At 38.3% G+C, this 23,746-nt stretch overlaps 1 protein-coding gene across 2 annotated transcripts in view; it reads right to left on the bottom strand.

The window, feature by feature from the left end:
- Positions 1-22,178, bottom strand: part of LOC144031399 (arf-GAP with SH3 domain, ANK repeat and PH domain-containing protein 3-like) — a 32,497-nt gene extending 10,319 nt beyond the window's left edge. The window contains exons 1-17 of one of the 2 annotated variants that reach the window (XM_077538506.1): positions 21,831-22,178; positions 17,181-17,253; positions 13,351-13,496; positions 11,943-12,017; positions 10,481-10,530; positions 10,266-10,383; positions 8,757-8,842; positions 8,406-8,481; positions 5,967-6,053; positions 4,722-4,831; positions 4,266-4,335; positions 4,023-4,110; positions 3,365-3,413; positions 2,565-2,731; positions 1,775-1,908; positions 343-434; positions 97-289 (exon numbers count right to left, since the gene is read on the bottom strand). In XM_077538506.1, coding sequence (XP_077394632.1) covers positions 97-289; positions 343-434; positions 1,775-1,908; positions 2,565-2,731; positions 3,365-3,413; positions 4,023-4,110; positions 4,266-4,335; positions 4,722-4,831; positions 5,967-6,053; positions 8,406-8,481; positions 8,757-8,842; positions 10,266-10,383; positions 10,481-10,530; positions 11,943-12,017; positions 13,351-13,496; positions 17,181-17,253; positions 21,831-21,956 — 1,740 coding nt within the window. In that variant the 5' untranslated portion in view covers positions 21,957-22,178. The remainder of the gene's footprint in view (positions 1-96; positions 290-342; positions 435-1,774; positions 1,909-2,564; positions 2,732-3,364; positions 3,414-4,022; positions 4,111-4,265; positions 4,336-4,721; positions 4,832-5,966; positions 6,054-8,405; positions 8,482-8,756; positions 8,843-10,265; positions 10,384-10,480; positions 10,531-11,942; positions 12,018-13,350; positions 13,497-17,180; positions 17,254-21,830) is intronic. The other variant, XM_077538508.1, reaches the window with a different exon arrangement.
- Positions 22,179-23,746: the final 1,568 nt, after the last annotated feature.

Here is a 23,746-nt window from a genome sequence, read left to right as displayed (position 1 = left end):
AAGATGTTTTGTTGAACTGACTTTACCATCACGAGATTCCTCTGCTGTTCCAATTCGGTCGCGCACGTGATTCGCTATGACGTCAAAGGTCCTCACCTGTCCGTCGGTCGCCGAAAGCGGTTTGGAGAGGTCCGCCCCTTCGGCAAAGAGCTGCAGCAGAGACGTCAGGTCCCGACTCTTGACGGCGTCGTACAGCTGGCCGGGTTCCGGCGCCTCCCTGCGCAGGACGTAGCGCCGCTCGGCGTACTTGGCTACAATGTACTCCTTTCGGGCATTCCTGGAAGAGCAGCTTCAAATTAGAGTGAAGATGTGAGATGGTTTTTAAGAAGAATTGAGACTCACATGTCACTCTGTGGCAAAGGTTTGACGGCGTCATTTGGAAGCCCCGCCTCCATGATGTCATTGAATCTTGTGTTGCCAATGCTGACGGCCAGCTGCCACATTACACAAAATAAAACAATGCTTAAATATTATACTGTGGATTTATTTATATTTCTAATTGTTTTGTTTTGTTGTTCGATTGAGACATGCGGTCGTTATCATTACAAGACAAACAATTGCATACATTATAACATAAACAGTTAGCGGTGTAATAAAAATTGATTATTTGAATTCCTTGGTGTTCAACACAGCACTATGGAAGCCCAAAAGTGTCATCATTCAATTTTAAAATTAGGTATTATCATTATTATCATCAATTGTGTTCATACTATTTTTTTTTTTTTTTTTTTTTTTTTTTTTTTTTTTATATATTTTTTTCATACTATTCTTTAACAAAAATGCTTGGACAAGACCACGTTATTCCGCAGAAAAACGCCATTATGAAATAAAAAGTCCATTGTGGAAAAGGACATTCGAAGATAAAAAATAACTTTGTAAAAAACGTTTTCTTATCTTATAAAATCTTGGAAAATAAATGAAATGTTATTTTATAAAAAGTATGACATTGTTAAATAATCATTATGAAATATTTAGTCATAATAAAATATGTGTTACATATTAAAGAATAGTATGAACACTTTTCATAATAATACCTCATTTTACAATTTAATGGCCATATTAGATAATTGTCTGTTATTTATCAAAAGGGTTTTTATTTCAAACTATCATTTTTATTTATTGAATTATGACACTTATGGGCTTCCTTACAGCACGATATTTTAGCCCGTATTTAATTGTTTTGTTTTTCAATTATGTTCAATTTATGCACCTCATTTTTCTTCAGCTGATTTTTTTGAAGTGTTCTATAAATAGAATCGGTTGAGTCTTGTGAAAGGTGGTAGTTCTCATGAATAATTGCAAACAGGATAATAGCGCATAAGCCCGTGCGTGACTGAGCATGCCTGGGACTTTTTTTTTTTTTTTTTTTTTTTTTTAATTTAATAACTGTGGGTTACTTTAAGTTGTATTTATTTCTATTGTGGCAAGAGAACGTGATTGATTAAATTTTCCGATATGGCATTGCCAGTCATTCTGTTTATTTATGTTGTGCAAGGAACGATGGCATAATCATAGTACACGTGAACATGCAACCAAGCGTGCCGTGAATTTTTTTTTGACTGTGGATTATTTCCTAGTCAAACTGTTTATTTCCATTGCGCATGGTGAGCATATTCATGTGACATGTTCTGTATACTCTGCATGCATATGAACCCGCACAGGATTGAGCATGCTGGCTTCATTTCTCCGAGTCGTTCTGTTTATTTCTATTACATGTGACCTTGCATTCTATTTTTGACTGTGGATTAATTCAAGTGACTGTGTTATTTGGTACCAGTAATTCAGAGGTGCTGAGCAGGTCCAGGGTCAGCGACTGGATCCTGGAGTAGTGCACACCCAGTTCTCTGTGAATCCCCGAACATTCGATGCAGGTCAGGATGCCGAGATTAGTCGACAGCCATGTTGGGTCTATAATGAAATGAAGGGTAAATACTAGAGCTGTCAAACGATTAAATGTTTTTAATCAGATTAATCACATCTTAGAATTTTGATTAATCATGACTAATCACTGACTTAAAAAAGCTTTTTTTCCCCCCCAACATATTTTGCCCGCTGTGTTAATTTGAATGTTTTGAGGACGTCTTCAAAAATGTATATCCACTGCACACGCTCATCCTGCTTTTTCTAATCACTTAATTATTTGCATAATTTAAAATGGGGAAAAAATGACCTACGACATATGTAAACATTTATTAAATGCTTTATTGCTCAAACTCCAACAGCGACCTTTAATGTAACCATCCACTGTCGGCTAAAAAGGATCATCTGCGGTCAAAATTAATAGTGTGATTAATCTGTGGTAATACAATGATTAATGCGATAATTTTTTTTGTGATTAATTAATTAGTTAACGCTTTAACTTTGACAGCACTAGTAAATACTCATGTTACATTAAATAAATACGACTTCAGCAATTGAGTCAAAACAAAATCTAGTTTGCTGTCTAAAGATGATGAACATGATGTCGACTATGGAATATATTTCAGAAGATTTTTCAGTTTTTTTGTTTGTTGTTTTTGTACCGCAATAAAAAAGTTCAATCGTTCAAATGTAAATCTTGTGACCTGGAGCGCCGCAGTCGGCGCAGGCCTCGTTGCCGGGCATGTGACGAAGTTCGCCGATGATAGCTCTGGAAAGCTCCTGCAGGCCGCTGTCCTGGAGGTGGAGCTGATCTCCTCCCAGTGCTGTGTTCAGGGCCTCCTCCTTGCTGTTCTGCAGCACCGACACCCAGCTGACCAACACGCACACAGGCAAGACCATGTCAATTATTGACAGCCTAAGCACACAGTAGCAAAGCCCCATGGAAAATTTTGAAGATTTAGGCAGGTGTATCATCAGTACATAGTAAGAGATTTTATTGTATTTATTATTTTTACACAGTGCATGGTGGTGGCGCAGGGCATCAAATTTTGATTACCCGCCATAAAACGTGAAACAAATTATGCAGTTACACAATGTCCTGAAACTCATCATGCACCATTTCCCACTTCCACATGAAAACACACAAAGCTTTCTTGCATTGTCAGCGCACAGGGAATTCCCACCCAAGACCATCTGGACAAAAGTGATCCTATTAATAACATGTTTCTTTCCTTTTCAATATCCTTTAGTTACCAGTCATTGTTGTACGGAGCTGATGACACCCTGGGTGCACTTTATTAGGTACACCCGTACTGCTTTATATTTTTATATCAGGCCAAAAATGTGGCTTTCAGTTCACCATTTTCCCCCCCCGCATTGTTCATACGCTCGACTTTTAAGCACACACCCAAGCTGAAAACGAACCGAGCATGACATGCAGTGACCTGCAGCAGAGTGAGGAAGAGATAAGGAGACTAACGTGAATGCAAAATCTCATTCTTACATCACACATTCCTGCTCGTCTTCTGTCTGGAAATGGTATGTGCGGTTATCTGTTGAAAACAAGCAATGGTAATGAGAAACATGTTGATTCCGAAGATGACGGTTGGATAGTTTAACTGAAAAAGTTGAGCTACGTCCTGACAAGTGAAAGTGAAAGTAGCAACAATGTCAAACTTAAGATTAATAGGACAGTATAACGAAAAAAAACAGCTCACTTCACCTTCACCTTCACTTTCTAAAAGATGGTATGCTAAAAAATAAATAAATAAATAAATAAAAAATCAGCATTTAATAAAGTAGATATATCTACAAAAAATCTAAAATAAAAATAATCAAATAAATTAATAAAATAAGATAGTTAATATTAATATAAATGGCGCAGAATGTCAGAAAATATGAGCACAAAATCAAAATATAAAAATAATAATAACTTTATATTATAAAATGTACTCCTACTTTGCCTTAACTTATTAAATACAATATAAAACATCTTATATATTACTGAGATATTTTTTAACTATAAAAATTATTAGAAAAATTAGTATGAAGTAAGTTAATTTCTTATTTGTTAATACACTTTCTCGTAGGAACAACCATGAAAACTATTCTTGTCAAGAATTCCAAGGAAGTCAGGGTTAAGGGTCAAAGATAAAACTCACGAGTAACCAGGTCAAAGGCTTTGCGGTCCTCCGGGTTGGGTCGCACCTGGCAGGTCAGGAGGTTGAGCTTGGCTGGTGGTCGGTTGATCTGAAAACACATGCACACAGACTCATATAGATACATATTATTAGTGTATACTTTTTTTTTTTTTTTTTAATTCTTTGACATTACAATTATTGTGTGCTGCTGTAAAACAAGAATGTTGTGGTTGTGTTGCACTGGATTTTATTTGTAGTCGTTACCGTGCTGTGAGAGATGGTTAGGCAGCCAAATTTTACTCCACATTTCCTCTTCTGCCACACTTTTCTAATCCTGTTGGAGAAAAAAGGGCGATGAGGAGCATTTCTGACAAGCCCTTTTAAAGCTCATCTTTCAAATCTTGACCATACACATGGGGAACCCCTCGTACACATGGTCTGTATGTGTGTGTGCGTGTTTCATATGTTTGTCTAAAAGCTGGGTCCACTCAACAAAACCACTTAGCCTCAAAAAAGTTAGAAGGAGGGGCCCCTGTTTGAATCTTCATGTCAGGATAATGGAAAGCAGCTGGAGGGGGGCAAGTATGAGACCCTCCTTACCCTCCCCCATCGTCACGACGACCACAACCTCCCCCTTCTTGTTCCATGCATTCATCTGTGTGCCCTAACAGCGACTCAGCAGGAGACCGAATTCACACGGGGTGATGATCTTTCACTCACCCGTCACTCTTCTTGAGCAAGAAACCCGACTTCTCCGTCCCGTACTGCTTGTTGCCCTGCGGCTGGTGGATGCTGTAGCCGTTGCCCGAGTTCTTCCTGTTTAGGTATTCCTGACACAAGAAATACATTCATCATACACAACCAATTTTCTTTTTTTTTTTTTTTTTTAATTGCAAAACAAACTGCTCTGCCATGCTTTGTTCACAAACAATAACAAAAACTCAAATTCAAGTTAGTGGTTTAAATTATGAAGCAATCTGTTGGGCAAGTTTACTTTAGGACACATGAAAATGTGTCTAAAATGGCCACTTTAAACCAAAATTATGCACTTCCTGCATCTTTTCTGGGATGGCTTTTTTGAGACTTTTTTTTTTATGAGTCAACTCATGATAGACATGTGCATCAAATTTTATGTTTCTGAGGGAAAACTGGCTTCAGGGCTGAATTTTTATTTTTGCAACCCAGCCAATATTGGGAAGTAATGGCCACAACGATCACCAAATATAACACTTAATGAGAATTATATATATATATATATATATATTTTTATTTATTTATTTATTTATTTATTTATTTATTTATTATAGTGTTTAACTGTTTTGTTTTAGTGTTTAAATGTTTTTATTTGGTAGTTACTAAGTTATTAGATCCAGTGTTTTCTCATGGGGGAGCCTCCACACTGAGAGGGGCGGCTGTTCTTCTCCTGTGGGCGGGCAGTAGTCCCAGGGGGGCCCCTTGGCCCGCTTCAGTCTGTTTGGAGAGGGCCACGGTCACTGTGGGCCGGCGGTCTCTGGGATGGCATTCCTCCCTGTGGTGGTTGGCCGTCATCCCTCTCAGTTTGGATGAACCCCTCCTGGGTGCCTTTCCTCACAGGGTTCTTCTGTGCCCCGCCATGTTGTGGTTTGCATGTGTGTCTGTGGGTACGATCATGGGGATATGGGCGGGAGGGATGGCTTTTTCTTTTTGTTGTATTATGGATGTTTTAATTGTTCAGCACTTTGAGTTGCATTTGAATGTATGAAAGGTGCCATATAAATAAAGTTTGTTTTGATTTGATTTGATTTGATAAGAAAGCATATTTTGTTCAGTACATTTTGAGTATGGGAACGCTCTTAAAATGGCAATTTATTTCGCACAAGAATAATGACAAAGAAACTTCACGATGGCCTAAAAGTCTTGATGCAAAAGTCTCGAAACAGTTCCTAATTTATGCTGAGGAATGTGTTGCTCTGTTTCAAGATTTACCTCTTTGCCGTCCACTTGCAGGAGCAATCGAAGAGAATCCCTCAGTTGAGTGAGCTGTTTGACTTCCTCATCCTGGTCCAGCCGTACCTACCACAAAATCATAAGTACCAGAAATCATCATCAAATCGAAGTAGGTGAATCGGAGACTTTAATTAATAGATGACCTAGATTTTTTTTCTATAACTTTCACGGAGAAGCCAACGAAACGGATGCTGGAGCTGACCTGACCACACATCAACATCACTTTTGTTTAAAGACATAAGAATTAATAATTAATAATTAGTGAAACAAGTTGTTAATGATTTGTAAGGAGAGGGTAGGACAAGATAAGCTTTGGCTTCCTTCTGCCCCTTCTCGAACCAAACACTTTGGATGACCTTTTTTTTGTTTATTTTTGTGTGTATTTGTTCGAGATAAATAAAGATCAAATCAAATCAAATCATAATGATGGAATATCTCAAAAGCAAGGATTCAGGATTTCGATTTTGTTTTGTTTGCTATTCACGGCAGGATTACTCTACTGGAAAAACAATGAATACTATATAATAATAATAATAATAATAATAATAATTTATTTCCTCATTGCGAGTGAGGGGAGGCAGTTCAGGACTTAAGAGCTTTGAGTCCAAGTCCCAGTTACGCAGACCATACTCAGAACCGCCCTCAGAGGTCTCGCCTTTTCTTTCCCCAAAACACAAGCAACAACACGATTCCATTCAACTGAAAGACATCAGCACGTTTCCCCAGGAAGATGCTGACGACTGACGCGCTGTTATCTAAACGGGCGATGACGAGTCTGAGCGAAGACACGTTCCGCTGCCTGTGAAAAACCAGAATAACACGTAACCCTCAACGTTTTTGCTTTTTTTTTTTTATTTTTTATTTTTTTTTATCCATCCATCGCGCAAGGGCAGGTCTGAGCAGAGCGGAACGAGTCGGGAGAGTTTCGAGGGAAAGTGTGACGGAAGCTTTGGTTTTTACCGCGTGCTAACAGTGGAAAGATGTCTTCCAATAACTTGCAGAGGAAAAGTTTTGGCTTGGTGCGGAAAAGAAACAGTGGAAACAGTTCGAAACGGTTGAGATTCTAAAAGAGAATGTGGTTCATATTGCGTGAATGCTCATGCAAGCCTTTATTAACATTGCAAAAGACAGAGTGGTTGACATACCCCCTATAAAAAATGCATCCATCCATTATCTGATCGGCCCCTATAATTACTAGTTTCAGCCATAAGAAAAGAACAAACTGATCCCAAAACAGTTGAAAATTTTCTTACAGTATTACCCTTAAAAATAAATAGCTATCAGATTAGTAAATTTGAAAAATATGCACCAGAGGTGGGTGTGTTAATGTCACAAAGACTCACTGTCATATCCACTAACAAACCTAAACTTAGCTCCACCCTAACCAGGGTTATAATAGTTTTGGATTTTTCATTTTTTTGTTTTTTTATTTTTTAAAACACAGATTATTATCCATCCATCCATCCATCCATCCATTTTCTTAACCGCTTTTCTTCACCAGGGTCGCGGGGATGCTGGAGCCTACACAGAATATTAAATTAATTAATTAATTAATTAATTAATTAATTTTAATTAAGACATTCATTGCCAGACCAGCAAAAAAAATGCATCATTTGACGTCTTTTTCCGTCAATGGCAGTGAAAGAGTTAAGTACTTAAGTAAATACATAAATACTAACCTTTTTAAACTCTTCTGAGTAAATCATAAATAAATTCTAAGTACGTAATAAAGTAAGTAAGTAAATAAATAAATAAATAAATAAATAAATAAATAAGTAAATGTTAACATTCTTCTTCGGTTTTAATTCTTTTTAGTAAATATCAGTGTGCCATCACTTGTGAGCTATTTTCAGACCAGGGCTACTCATGTTGTCCCTGGGGCTAACTCGAAGCCATTGGCACCATTTTATTATTTCTAAATTAATCAACAGAGTAAAAATGCATCCGTATTTGGACAGTGTCTCGTTCGTCTTGCTCAGCCCCCCATCCTCCTTCTCCGTGTGTAACCACTCACCCCTCCTTTCTCTGCTTACTGAAAAGGGGGGGGGGGGGGGTTAATTGTAGGCAATTAACTTGAAGAGGCGTCTCGTTTACTCAACTCTGCAAGCAGCCAATCATATTCTACCCTGCTTAGTACTCCCCTAACCCTTACCGATGACAAACAGTATTATCAGTTCTTGAACTTTTACTTTTTAAAACCAGGCTAAACCGTCAAACCGGTAATCGTCTCATATACTTACGAGTGACTGATGTCACTTATGTTATAATGAAATATATCATAGCACTTGGCGTCCAATCAGGTAGTGCTAACAACGTCTCTATGCTAGTCAATGCTACAATCCTCAATTCACTTCTTTCACAGCACTTCACAGGGTTAAAAAAAAAAAAAAGGTCATGCACAAAGCGACTGTTTATTACCGTGTGAACCGAAGACGCCAGTTTCTCCACAAAGGGAGCAAGATTCTCTGCAGCTTTCAGTCCGTCCTGAAAAAAACTGAGAGCAGAGGAGGGGGGAAAAAAAAGGAAGAAGAAAGGCTGAGTCATGGTGTCACTTCAATCCAAACAAAATCACACGCTCAAGCAGTCCACTTCAAACCGCTGGGAAGCTTCCAATTGGCAAAACGGTTAACCAACAGCAAAAAAAGAATTTTTGAATGTCACTTTTTCATGCCAAGAAGAACACAAGATGAGTTGTTCCTCCAGCCCCATCATCTTATGTGACACCCAGTCGATACATGGAAAGTACACAAGGCAGAGAAAATGGCTGACCTGAGCTGGGCTTGGAAGAACTTTATGAGGCTCTGGAGGAGATCCGGGCCTTGACGGACCTTCAGCTCCTGGATCTTCAAAAGGTACTGCAAATATTTGATATTTTGACTTAGAATTTCACTTTGATTACATCACAAATCACAGAAATCTGACGACCTTGTGCATATAAAGCGAATGTACGCGCAAGCAATGACGTCATTGTGAGTGTTTGTGAGAGACAACAGGCACACACAGACAGCAGTAGTCGGGTGGAGCAGCTCGCAAGAAGTGGAAATTCCACTTTCCACTTGACCCGCCTCCTCACATCCACAACCGCTGTCAATCACGAATAGAAGGTGGAGGACAGAAATTAAATTCTGGAATAATTCGTTGGTAGTTCGTGAATTTCTTTTTCTTTTCTTTTTTCTTTTTTTATTTACTGTATTTGTTTTTAAGATTTTTTTTCCTGAAAAACATTTTGAATTTTTATCTTTTTTTTTATTTTTATTTATTTATTTTTTTTAAGAATTTGGGGTTTTGAAAAAAAAAACATAAAAAAATCTTCATCTTTTATCAGCATTGTTTTTTCTTTTTAAGAATTTTGGGAGTTTTGAAAAAAAAAAAAAAAAAGTTCTTCCAAAGCATTTTAATGTCCGGCTATTTACCACAAAAAGTTAACTTCATGTTTTTTGAAGCGGAAAATTATTATAATTATGATAATTACTACTTTTTTTTTTAGTTTTTAAATAATGGATTATATTTTCTTTGGAATTCTTCAGCTCATTTCGGGGGGGGGGGGGGGGGGTTTAGCATCCATTGCTGGTCTTTTTAAAGGTCTTTTTAAACACTTGACTCATTAAGCCATTTTCAGCAGTAAAAATTTAATATTTTATCCAGAAAGAATTTGATCACTTCATTATTTTTCTTGTTCAACTAATAACTTTAAAAAACTATGTTTTTCCATTTGCTGTGGACCGAAGATGACATCACCTGTGCTGAGGAAGTAGGAAACGACCAATCATAGCTGACCTGTTTTCTGGATTTGGTCAGCAAACTGAGCCATGATTGGTTGTTAGCAAAGGTGATGTCATCGTCAGTTGACAGCAACTGGAAAAATTAGTATTTAAAAGTATTAATGGTACATGAAAAATAATGAAGTTACTGAATTCATTCTGGACGAAATATTAACTTTTTGTTGTTGAAAATATCTCAATGAGTAAAGTATCCCTTTAAGATTTTGACATACGACAGTACTGCATACTCAGATCCAACTGTGCATTGTGCAAGAAATCCCTCAGCATTCAGTTGAATCATAAAACAGCAAAACGCTCTTCTGAATGGACGACAATAACGCATCCAACCGGAACACAACCGTACTCCCTCCGGCCTCCTCCCCCAACCACATATTTTTCCCATAAAACAAGTTGGAAGCCTCATTTGGAAGCTTAGAAGAAAAGAAGACCACCCATGAGGATGTGGGTAAAGAGCACTTCAGGTATGTGCAAGGTGTTGTTTGTGCTGGCGACTCACTTCGCACATCTGCAGCTGGAAGGTCCGCCTCTCCCTCTCCATGTCCTCCCCTCCGTCCGATCCCTCCGTCCGGATCAGCTGCCTGCTCTTCTCCTTGCGCTCTTTCTCCAGTTTTGCTCTAATGTAGATGAGTTCATCAATAAAATGTGAATTTAATGTTCATGGAGGGGGGTCAAAGTAAAGAAGGAAGGGACCTGGCGTATTACAGTAGTTACATTTTTAAGTCGTACTCCTTCCAGCTCCTCTCCATCTGTTTCTTCAGCTCCTGAGGAAAACACATGAGAATAATAAATAATAATTTTTAAACATACTGTACAGAGTGTCATTGTAGTTCAACTGACACTTAACTTTTCTGCTATCTGGCTAAACCGGCTTCCACCAGCCACCATCCGCTGTGTGATTAATATACAGTGACTGAGGTCACGCTTTTGCTCGTCTATTGCCATGGTGACGCTTACAGTCAAACAATAAGCAGGTTATATCTGCTTGGAACATTGTTTTTTTCCATTCGTCTTTATAAACTGCTTTATAATATTATTTATAGGCGACAATGGGGAAATACGCGCAAAGGTTTGTTGAGGACATGGATGTCTTTTGCTGGTCTGGGTTTAGATTTTCTGACTGAATGATTACCATTGGGAAAATATCTTTACAAACGTGTGCGTGTGTATATGTTTCTAACCATCCTTCCAAGGACAAGACTCAGCACCACCCCCTGATGTCATTTTCATTTATGATTATTTTTAGGTTAGAATTTGTCATCATTTATTCTCATACAATTATGATTTTGTCAAATTTGAGTATTTTTTTTTTAAATAATACAGAAATTATCTTCTGAAAGAAGTTAATATTTTTTGTTAAATTGTTGTTGTTTTTTATTTAAGGAAAATAGAACATTTAACAGATAATCTAACAACCTATTTTGGAAGGTAGTGCATTAATTTTTATTGTTAGTTATTTTATAAAAAATAGTACTATTAAAAATTAGGTACATAATTTAAATTTTAAAAATCTATTTAAAAAATAATAATTTAACCCACTGTGGAAAATAATACTTAACAATATTCCCATTAAAATGAACTAAATATTTAACTTGATAATAATCAGCATCATATTATTTATTTAAACATCATACTGTTAAGCTTTCCATTGTTAACGCAAAACTTGAGAAGAAAGATTATACTAAAATGAAGTAACCACTATATTTTAAAATGGCTGATCGTTGGAAGGAAAAAAAAAATCATAGGCCAAATTAAAACAAAACAAAAAAAAAGTTTTTACAGGACCACAAGTTTTATTATTGTATTATGAACATTATTATTGATTCACTTCTGACAGAAATTATGCAAACTCAACTCATCACCCTCTTAAAATATTTTTTTTTTTATGCTTAAATCCTCTCCTCATGATACAAATGGTTCAAAAAATCTACTTAGTCAGTTATTTTAAGAAGGCATCGATATAGAAAATGCCATTAACCATGTTCCATCAAGTTGTATTATGCTTTGCGTATGTATTCACTCTGACATTCGTTCTTTCGGTTATTAAGATCACTCACTGATTTTGGAAGAAAAACCCGCCGAAGCCTCCTCAAGTGCTCTTGTTCCATTAGAGTTCATTTAACTGAAATCGAGTTTAACGTTCATTCGGAGACTATCAAGGGAACTTTTCACGCACCAATCTGCTGTCGCGCAGCTCCGATTTCAGCACATTTTCCAAAGGGAAGGCCATGATGTTGTTGAGGTTCTGCACCTGGAACATGTCAAGAGTGCAAGAAAAGCACAATATATCAGGTTTTCAACTCGCTGTGTGTGTTACAAAGCAGTTCAGAAGAGGTTATTTGTAAGAAAAAAGACAGGAGAGCTAAGAAATGTCATAAACAAGGCCATTAAATGCTAAACTTTTGAATTTAAAAAATCTGTTGTATAACCCAAAATGCTATTGGGAATGTTTTTGGGGGTCCTTCAGCTGAATTCTTTAGCTACTAGGGGTGTGCTCAAAAAATCGATACGGCAATATATCGTTGCGGGCCTCATTACAATACACGTATTGATACGCAGGTGTCAGAATCAATATTGCTCGTTATCTTTAAATAGGCAGTTAACGTTTGACTTTGCAGCTTGCATTGTACCTAAAAAAAATAAAAACCAGCAGCGTCTTTGAAGTTAATTGACTTCAATTAATCCAAAAATAGCTCACCAGTGATTGGACACTGTGTCTTGCTAAGAAAAATGAAAACAGAGGAAGAATATACTTCTAAACTTAACATGGCACATGTCTGTAACAATTTTCGTATATTTTGTTTAAAAACGAAATAGAATGTGTTACACGAAAAAATAATGCTGTTCTTATTTCCCCAAATATTTCAAATAAGCACATTTTAGAGCTGTAATTTTAATACTTTGATATTTTTGCTCATATCGGCTCATGCATATTAATACATTTTCCTGGTGTGTCTGTGAAAGCTGCTCCTTGCTCTGCAGTGCGTGCACATTTAAACCAGGCATGCCGCTTGGTTGCTAACAAAAATATTTTTGTCAGTCAGCATAACAAACATCCTTTAGGTGCACATATGCAAGTAGATTAATGTAATATATCGGAATACGTATCGCCTTGAAAATCAAGTATTGGGATACATATGTATCGCGATACGTATCGTATCGTGACCCCTGTATCGTGATACGTATCGTATCGTGTGGTTGGCGGCAATACCCAGCTCTATTAGCTACCAAGTTGAAATAGAAGAGAATGATCGGAAAAAAACAAAAACTTGCTTAAACATTTCCATTCATTTCACACAGATGAGCAAGGGAGTGGAGGTGACAGAGTGCTCTCGTCTGTGTGTTGAATCACTTATGGAGGTCTGTTCTTAATTAAAATCTCCATAGAAACTATCAGTGGGAGGCTTCAGTGCGCACACAAATACACACACTTTTAATTTGAGCAACGGACTAATGACTGTGTTAGTCAAGCAGCTCTATTGTCCTACAACCCGCCAACTGGTTATCCAAATGATTCATTTCTTCTCCCTAGTGTCAAGATAACCTCGTTTCCCTTTGTTGGAGTCGTGTTGAAGACCGCTCACCAGATTCTTGAGAAGGACCGTGACTTCTCGGGTGAACACGGCCATGTTGAGGAAGCCGGTGGAGACCTCGTTGTTGTCCTGGCTCAGGTGGCTGTTGCCCAGCTTCTCCAGGACCTCCGTGTACTGCTCCTTGGCTTCCATGTGAGCTGCAAGATCCAATACGGCGTCAGTCGACGGCATGTGGGTTCCATTAGTTGTCCCGCCGTAGAACACAAAGCAGCTTAAAAGGGTCTGGATTTAATGAAGTGAAGTGGACTGGATATATGGGAGAAAGTGAAAGTTGTTTTTTTCTCGGATGAGACAACGATGAATCATTTTTCAAACGAATTTGTTACGGGTAAATATGTGAAAATTAAGACACGTCTTACGGTAAATTTGACAATGTTTTTGCTTTCGACTTAGGAGTTGAGTTACAATTAAGTGAGCCTTGGTTTTTCATGTGTGGTTTTTCAGTGCTTTTACACCTGTTAGATTCAAAGTCAAGTCTGTTAAATGTCAACCCCCCAATTTTTTGGGGGGCAATAATATGTTCTATGCAGCCCCACTAATCTAAATATGTTAGTCTGGTTTATATTGTGTTAGTGGAATATGAGTTAAGCAGCAAAATCCAGCCATTTTTATCCATCTCAGGGGGCAGCCATTTTGCCACTTGCTGTCGACTGAAGATGACCTCAATGTTGCTAAGGGTTCAGGCAGCGACCAATCACAGCTCACCCGTTTTGTGAACTGTGATTGGTTGTTACCTGAGAACTGAGCAACTATGATGTCACACTCGACAGCAAGTGTCAAAATGGCTGCCCCTGAGATGGATCAAAATGGCTGGATTTTACTGATTAACAACCAATCACAGTTGAGGTAACAACCAATCAAAGCTCAGCTTCAGAAAACAGGTGAGCTGTGATTGGTCACTGCCTGAGCCCTAAGCAAAATTTATGTTATCTTCAGTTGACAACAAGTGGCAAAATGGCCGCCCACTGAGATGGATACAAATGGCTGGATTTTGCTTCAGAACTAATTTTCAACAAATGTAATATTAATCAGAATATCATGTTTAGTTAGACTAATGACGTCACACATAACATAATTTTGTCAAGAAACATTTATGGTTTACTTCCACTTGAAGGCACTCACAAAGGTCAGGGATCGAACCCACATCCTCTGGGTTAGGAGATAACTATTGTACCACTGATCCATGCCACTCTATGCTGCTCTGCGCTCGTCACAGCTACAGTGAAATGAAAAAGAAAAAAGCCAGGTGGATTTGTTCACGAACAAATTGGTTTCCAATTTTTCTGACAAGTATTGTTCGAGTTAACGCAGAGTGTGAGATCTATGTTTAGAGAGGGAAAGTGTATGCTTGGCCTGGACGTCCTATGACACAACACAACCGACTCTGCTTTTTGCCTCATTAGTTTGTTTTCTCGCAAATTTCTCATAAAATCATACACACAAAACGCCACAAAAACAATGACGAGCGCTTAAATGCGACACAGATGTGAAAATCTTGTTAAAGCGAAAATCAAGAGTCTGTATTGAATTACAACTATTTTGTCATCAGACCACAACATATTTGAGAATGTCTGCCATGAGAAACTTCCTTACATTTTCTGGTTACGTCAATGCAATAAAGAGCGGTCGCACGGGATCTACAAATGCGACGTGCAGGAAAAGGACATGTCGGGATGGCTTTGAAGATTTCCTAAAGTTGGGGGGGATTTGTGGGAATTGAGGGTTAGTTTCTACTTGAGCTTTGGAGCCGATTAGATTCGGACATTGTATCATGTTGCAATATCTTACCAAACCTCATTCTATCGTGAGTTTAGATATTAGTCACACACATTAGAGGGCAAGTCAACCCCACCCCCCCAAAAAAAAAATCTTGACAGTAGTATGTTATATGTAACCTCACTAGTCTAAATACGCTGCGATTGGCTGGCAACCAGTTCAGGGTGTACCCTGCCTACTCCCCGAAGCCAGCTGGGATAGGCTCCAGCACCCCCCGCCACCCTTGTGAGGAGCACACGGTTAAGAAGATGGATGGATGGATGGATGGATGGATGGATGGATGGTCTAAATACGGTATTCTGGTTAGTATTGCATTAGTGGGATATGAGTTAAAGAGCAAAATTCTGCATTTTTTTTATCAATATCAGAAGGTGGCCATTTTGCCACTTGATGTCGAGTAAAAATGACATCACAGTTGCTCAGGTCTCAGGTAACAACCAATCACAGCTCAGCTTCAGAAAACAGGTGAACTGTGATTGGTCGTTGCCTGAGCAACTGTGATGTCATCTTCAGTGGACAGCAAGTGGCAAAATGGCCGGCCCCTGAGATGGATAAAAACGGCTGAATTTTTGCTGTTTAACTCATATTCCACAAATGTAATATTAATCAGAATGTCATGTTTAGACGAGTGAGGTCACATTTTATTGTCAAGAATTTTTTAAGGTTGACTTCCCCTTTATTAAGTACACATGCGTCTATGTAAGATGTAGGTAAAAAAAAAAAAAAAAAAAGTTCATTTTTTAAATGAAAAGTATTAATTTAACAATAAACTTATGACTGAAGTTTTAGATTGCAAACTGTTATGTGTTTCAAATACACCTCGTATTAAAGTAAACATTGAAAACAGACTACATGTGTGAAACTATCACACAATCTGCACATAAAATGAATTTCTACAGCTCATCTTTTGACACACTTTCACATCAACACTTTGAGGTTTTTGCAACCAGGACGGGAATACTAGATGGTGTATACACTAGACGGCTTGTAGGTCAGTGAACATGGGGGGGTGTCGAGGGGGGCAAAGTGACTCACAGTGTTGATGTACGATCTCCATCGGGAGTGATTAAAGGAGCGAAACGACATAATGGTCGAAGGCGGGCGCTTACGATCAGTCCTCTCCTTCACCTACAATTTATGCTGTATGCTTGCCTAAATTCTGGGCAGCCGATGTCTGAGTCACTCGCTTCTGGTTTGGAATGGGAAGTTTAGAGGAACATCAAGCGTGCACTTCCTCGGAGCTGGTACATGTTTCTCAATGGCATGCGCACACACACACAAAGCAATTACTCAGCGCTGACGGAATCACATATCGTTAGCACGTTGGCCTCTTGATGCATGTAAACACGTTCATTCATACTGTACAGCCCACAAACATGCAGCAGCAACTTTAGATACCGTTTAAGGGTATCAATGGGTTATTATTAATAACAGCTTGCCAAATAGTGAGCCAAAGCTGAGCTCTGCGGTACTTCTTTGCCCCTCTCTACTCATTATGGAAAGTAGCTCGTTTCAAATTATGTCATAAACTTTCAAGCGAGGCTTTTTAAACAGTAGCAGAAAATGGTGAGGGCAGAGTTAGAACTTCAAAATAACACGAGAGTATAATAATCGACTTTATTTGAATCTGTACCCAAATTTCAAAGGATGAATCATCCTTTTGTTAATGTCAAACAGGAGGCTACTCATCCATTTTGATAATACTGTACCTAATTTCATATGGACAATTATTATGACTATATACTTGGCAAGGGTCATAAGTTTGTAATGCAGTGTTGACATTGGCTATCTGCCACAATTTCCCAAAATGACGTCAATCGTTTCATTTCCTATCTCGCTCCTGCTAATCAAAGCGCGTCAGACAGCCTGTTGCACGAGTTAAGGTCAAGAATGAACTTTTCTGCTTCACACTCAACCCAGCAGAGATGATAAGTGCAGTGTCAACATCAACAAATGACACACGGCAGGCGGGCGACGCCTGGCCAGCGCATGACAACATGACGACATTAAACGCGAGGAGGACAGACTTTGAGCAGGAAACTCACTGAGTCCTGAGTTGTGGATGGCTTTGATCATCTTCTTCATCTTTTGTAGAGTCGTGTGATCTATTTCCAGGGACTGTAAACAACAAAAAATGGGACATTAGATTGCCATCTTCGAGGTAACCCAATTAGGAAGTATAGGTCGGATGGAAATGACTTCCCAGCCACAATATCAGATTTAGAGGTTCGATATGGAAGGAAATGACATCCTGATACATGTTTTTATACACCAATACGATATATGTCCCGACACAGTATTTTTCCGTAGTCCTTCTGTTGTGTTTATTTTAGTGTTGTTCCGATACCGATACTGGTATCGGCAGAGGCGCAGATACGGCATCAAAACAGTGGTATCGGTATCGGTGAGTACTCACAAGTAACATGCCGATACCATTAATTCCAACGCTAATATAGGATTTTGGATGCATCTTATGTCTTGCTCGTGCACGACATTCGCTGATATGTGACATGTTCACTGCATGCCGATAAGATATCCTATTGGCCCTTGAATGCTCTGAACCAATGGCAGGACAGCGTTTTCATTTGAGGGAAAAAAAAAAATTGGCCGATACTGCAAAGCTGGGTATCGGGATCGGTATCGGGGGCCAAAAAACGGTATCAGAACAACACTAGTTTATTTCTTAACATGGGTCAATGTGACCCAAATATCACATAATGCAATGCAATGTTTTAATATTTAAAAAAAAACTACATTAATGCAAACTTTTTGAGGACTTTTCTCTATTTATATAATATACATTTTATATAGACCAAACAATAAATAAAAACATATATTGTAAAATAAAATACAAATATTCAGTGGCTAAATAAATACTGCTCATATTACACAGATTTACCTATTGTAATGCAAAAGGTTCCCACAGCATGTAACTAAAACAACAACCTGTGAGCAAGCATGTCAGTCATCTTCCTTCATACATCACTACAAATGATTCCATCTTACTTATTGTCACTTGTCTGGCTCACCTAGTCAATTTTATAATATACAAGGTCCAACATAGATATTGTAATTAACATTCCTTCCCAAAGTGCATGTGAAAACACACCAAGGAGTCAGCTAAGGTTGCCTAATTTATTCCAAAGTCTCAACTTGCTTCACATCATGTTCTGAAAGGCCCTCTGGGGAAACTTGACACTCAAAATAAAATGTAAACAAGCCATTCATCCATTTCGGGTGTTTGTCCAGCGTCCAAATTTTGTGGTATAGCCCGGGGGTCCCTCCAGATCATCCTGGGGGAGACTCCTCGTGGTCCCAGGTGGAAGCCCCTATCACACTGCTTGCACAAACAGGCGGTTTCCCGCCATTTCAGCTTTAATAAAGACACTTTGTTCATGTGGATGTGTGCTATATAACATTGGAGACTGTTGTTTTTGTATTTGATTTTAGTTTTACCTTCAAGACAGAAGTGGATGCATTGTAACATCGGACAGTTGCTTGAGTCTCATGTTCACGATGCTTCTAATTCCGTATCTTAGACACGTAGCTAGCCAATGTGTAAGATAATGTCTCTGTTTTTTTCTAAACAAGCAAGCTTCAACCTTCTTTACTCGACCTCACACAGACTCGCTTTTCCGCTGGTCCAGACACGAGGCGCTACTCCACCAGAAACAACTTTAATGGGGCAGAAATTCAGACGGAACAGAGACTCTGTGTTGTTAGGTGGTGCCGTTTAATGCGCCCTCGCTCACTTTTGATCAAGTTCATTCCCATCTCATCACAACAAGTGTGGGTCCACTAATTAATAGGCTGAGTGGATGCTGTGAAATGTGACGCAGTGAATGGGAAAGTGATTAAAAAGTGAGTGTGGATATGGGACTGTTGGTGGCAGAGGATAAACACAGTGGCAACAAACAGTACAGTGTTTATAGTTTGGTTAAACACACGTGGGCAGACACACTTAATGAGGGCATGGCGCTCTGTAACTCACTCGGGCGTCAGCTTACTTACTGCAGTTTTCCCGTCTTTGTGGATTGTCTAGTTATTTCTATGATGTAAGAAAGATCATCACCATTTTGAAGTGAGCCCTAGCATGTGCTAAAGCTAAATTAATTGTAGTTTGTGTGTTTTAGGCTAACAGCTTGAAAAGTAATCTGACAGCTCTTGCCAGTCTATATGGAGTACTTGAGAGCTGCTAGCGACTAGCGCGGCTAGCGGCTAACGCTGGAGCCGCCGCTAAAACCTGGTAACAGATGCCGTACAACAATACAAAGTCAGCGAAATGAATTTTTTTATTTTTTTTAATCTTTTGTTTTTTTTTTCTGATTGAACACGATTTCGAGACAAAAATTATTTGTGTTGTTGACGTCGGTTTATTTTGAAGTTGACCTTCTCACTCCGTTAACGGCGTGTGCTATCATGCGTAGCATTAACAATAGGGATGTAACGATATCCAAACATCATGATACGATATTATCACGATATGAAGGTCACGATACGACAATTATCACAATATTGTGGGAAGGTTGGCGACACAAAAAAGGTCACAATATTGAAAAAAAATGAGCTCATACTAAAAAAAAAAAAATCACAATATTGTGCTTTTGTACATTACAGCAATGCATATAAACCTAAAATCTCTAATAACACTTAATATTGAGGCACTTACTTGCTAATGCAAGCGCACATTGAGTTCCTCCACATATTGACTCGTTTCACCAGCATATTTTGTGCCCCTTTACTGACCATTAATGTGGATTTTAAACATAGAAGGACCAAAATATTCCTTGTGAAAATTAAACTGCACTAACAAACTCGCGACTAGGGGGTGCTAGAACTACACAAATGGAAATCAACCCGACTTTTTTAACAGGTGTGCTGCTTTTAATAACGTAACATGACAACGACGATATATTGTGGCAGTTTTGATATAGTGATATCACGATATTGCCGTTAACTTTACATCCCTAATTAACAATTGTTCCTGCGGTTGGCTTGACAACTTCTTCCTGACAGTGTACACGTAAATAAACGAGAATCTGAAGCAGAAGAAAAATGCATCAAGCATTTTTTTTAACTGAGGTACTCTATGTGCATGAGGACTTCTATGTGGTCTGAATTTTGTGGGCACGATGACATACTTACTATACTTACTTACGATACAGATTCAATTTCAACATTCCCACAACGTCGTTTTGACAGCAGCTGCTGGAAATGAGTGACACTAGTCGTACGTTATATTTATAGGAATGAAGAACCTTTGTCATCATGTAGTAAGGTTAGTAAGCAAGCTGCAGAGTGCACGTGGGGGAGAGAGAAGAGGGAAGGAATTGCCAAACCCTGCAAACCACAATCATGTCCACATGTTACCCTCTCACCGTTAATCAACATGTCCCAGACTAAATACAGTATGCCCAAGATATATATGGCGGACGGGGCCTTTAACATACAGTATTCACCCTTGAGCTGCTATTTTGAAGGCCATAAAAAGTGTTGTGCACTGATATGTTTTGCAAAAAAAAAAAAGATTACTTCATGTTCACACAATAACATCTGCTGTGATGTTCTTGCTGACACATCACCAGTACTGCAGTGACGTCCCAGAATCTTTCTGTTTACTCCTTATTTTGCACAAGATAGGACAGGAAGGACTAACCGGTGCGGATTATTTGCTTTATGGCAAAGTTCACGGCAGCCTCCCTGCATCTCTTCCTTCACTCGAGAAGCTTCGGAAGGACAGCTTTTAGACTAACTTGACAGGGAAAAAAACAGGCCCTGAAGCTTAAATATAAATATTACCGTACATGTCTCATCCATATTGTATTCCCATGACAACTTAGGGGAAGAGCTCTGACATAATTGCCTAAAGAATATTTTAACTCTCATTTGCCCTAAAATGAATCAGATGTGTCTTCATAATTTTAAACACTTAGTTTATTTAGTGTTTGATTATGCTAAAAAATATTTTCACAAACACTGAAGTCAATTTAGAGTCCTCCAAAAACCTACGCATCAAAGACAGTGAAATATCTTTAATGTGTTGTGTCCCCAATTATCATAAAAGTAATCTTTCTGACAACATTAAAGACAGTGAAACGCTTTCAAAAAGCTGTGGCTTTTATGTTTTTAATTAACCAAACGTAACTGTTTATCTACAAAGACAAGTTTTTAAGTCTTCAATTACAGACACGTTGCTTTCATTAAAATTTACTTTCAGTCCTCACACAACTTAAAAATAATAATAATAATTAGGAACAACAAAGATCATGAACAGAGATAGATAAACCTCAGTTTTATTTTCAATGAACCTATGATACAGGTTTGTAAACATCAAAGGCAATTTTGTCAACTGAACATTCTTTTTAGTAAACATTAAAGAACACTTCAAGTGGCTTTACTGTCGTCAACAATTGGGTCTTCAAACAACCTAGCTAATGTTTATTAAACATCAAAGCCAATTTTGTCTTGGGAAAAGTACTAAATCTACAGCGACACCTGATTGGTAACACCTGTACACCTTTCTTTCTTTTTTTTAACACTGGAAAATCCCATTCTGGCACATGAGATCAGAATTGAGATAAATAAGACCGGCAATAAGTAGGCCAGTCTAAAGGTGACTATTGCACGGAAGTCAAACTATTCACGCCGCAGGTAAACACCTTTTCCTTCCCCGCCTCCCTCCCTCGGTCACTCACCTCCTCTACCGCTGACACTGTGCTCCGACAGTCGCTCATTTTGGCCTGAAAGGTGGACGTGGCCGGTGACGACAGATCCTCATTGGTCAGAACCACAAAGTCCGAAATGCTGATTCTCTCCGGCATTTTTGCTCAAAAGTTTTCCCTATAACGAGTAACAAGATTCAAATCACTGCGTTCTGTGAAACCACGCAAAGCTTGCGCGCACGCAATTAATTCCCATTGGAAGCCAGAGAGCAGTGCGTGAAAGTGTCCAAAAAGTAAACTCGATCGAGCTGAAAGGAAAGTGTGTGCGCACTCTATTGTGCGCCACACAGACTGGAGGGAGGAGGAAGAAGAGGGAGAAAGGGGGAGGGAGCCAGCGCAAATCATCACGTGGGAATGTTTTTGTGGCACTGCAAGTTTCCAAGCCCGGTCTCACCTCTCACATCTCTTTTGCTACACGGTCACGATGTGTTTGTGGTTTCCATGGAAACGCAGCTGAATGCGCAGGCAGCACTATTTGCATAGGTAGCCTACACGGAGCACAACAGTTTCATCAAAATCTGTCTGTATACTCGGGCTTATTAAAAAATAAAAAATAAATAAATAAAAATAATAATAATAATAATAATAATAATAATACATAGGCCTAGAGACAGAGAGAGAGAGAGAGAGCGAGAGAGCGAGAGAGCGCTGCTAGCTGTATTAGCTGCTATGCTAGCTGGTCAAGAACAAAAATATATGAAAATTTGTTTTTCTGTGTATAAAATATGAGCAACAGGGTTGTGTTGGTTTCAGTGACACACTATCTTAAAAACTAATGCTGTCAAAGTTAACTCATTCACTGCCAATGACGACTATAGACGTCAAAAATCCAAGCAAACAGCCAGTGCAAATTTTGACAAGAAATTAGAATTTAGTTTTAGTTCTTCATTGTTTTCATCCATAGTTATTAATCATTGTCGTTATGAATAACAACGATGACAACAATTTCATTGCTACGTGCTACCATCGGGCGTAGAACGGATTCCTGTTACCCTACAACACGGGCGTTGTGATCGTTCTTGTGATCGGTCTTGGTCTTACTGAGACCACATACTGGGTCTCAGCCTCCAAAAGCCAATTTTAGTCGACTAAAATTGGTCTTTATTTTTGTTGACTAAAATTGAATTAAAACTAAGATACAATCAGGTGACTGAGTTATGACTAAGGCTTTAATTAAATTTAGTCAGAAGACTATAACTAAAACAAAATTATTATTTTTTTATATTAAAATTTTTATTTTAAATTTTCTTAAAAAAAAAAAAAATTAACACTGGCTGTTTGCTTGAATTTTGACGTCTATAGTTGTCATTGGCAGTGAATGAGTTAAAGTATCAACTCATTGATTAATCACAAAAAATATTGCATTAATTATGTATTAACGCAGCTTAATCACACTATTAATTTTGACCGCAGACGATCCTTTAGCTTGACAGCAGATGGTTGCATTAAAGGTGGCACAGCTTGTGTTTGACCAATAAACGTAAAGCATTTAAAAAATGTTTGCGTACATGACATAGAATATTTGTTCTAGTCAAAATATCGGGGTCTTTTTTTTTTCATTTTAAATCATGCAAGTAATTAACTGATTAGAAAAAGAGGATGAGAATGTGAAGTGGATCAAAAAATGTAGAAGACATCCTTAACATTACATGCAGAAAAAGAATTAACACATATTGCTCTTCAAATTTGCTGAGCAAAAAATGTTGGTAAAAAGCCTTTTAAATTAGGTGACTAATCATGATGAACGAAAATTCTAAGATTAATCTGATTAAAAATGTAATCGTTTGACAGCAAAATTAAAGAGAGGACTAGATTTAAACATCAACATTTCAAAATGAGCATTTAAAAATAAATTCCCCCCCAAAAAATGCAACTTGCACTCTGAAGCG

This window comes from Festucalex cinctus, chromosome 12, assembly GCF_051991245.1.
Source record: "Festucalex cinctus isolate MCC-2025b chromosome 12, RoL_Fcin_1.0, whole genome shotgun sequence".
In the NCBI taxonomy this organism is placed as follows: domain Eukaryota; kingdom Metazoa; phylum Chordata; class Actinopteri; order Syngnathiformes; family Syngnathidae; genus Festucalex; species Festucalex cinctus.
The sequence above is the reverse complement of the archived record's forward strand: the minus strand, read 5'-3'. Positions and strand labels throughout refer to the sequence as shown.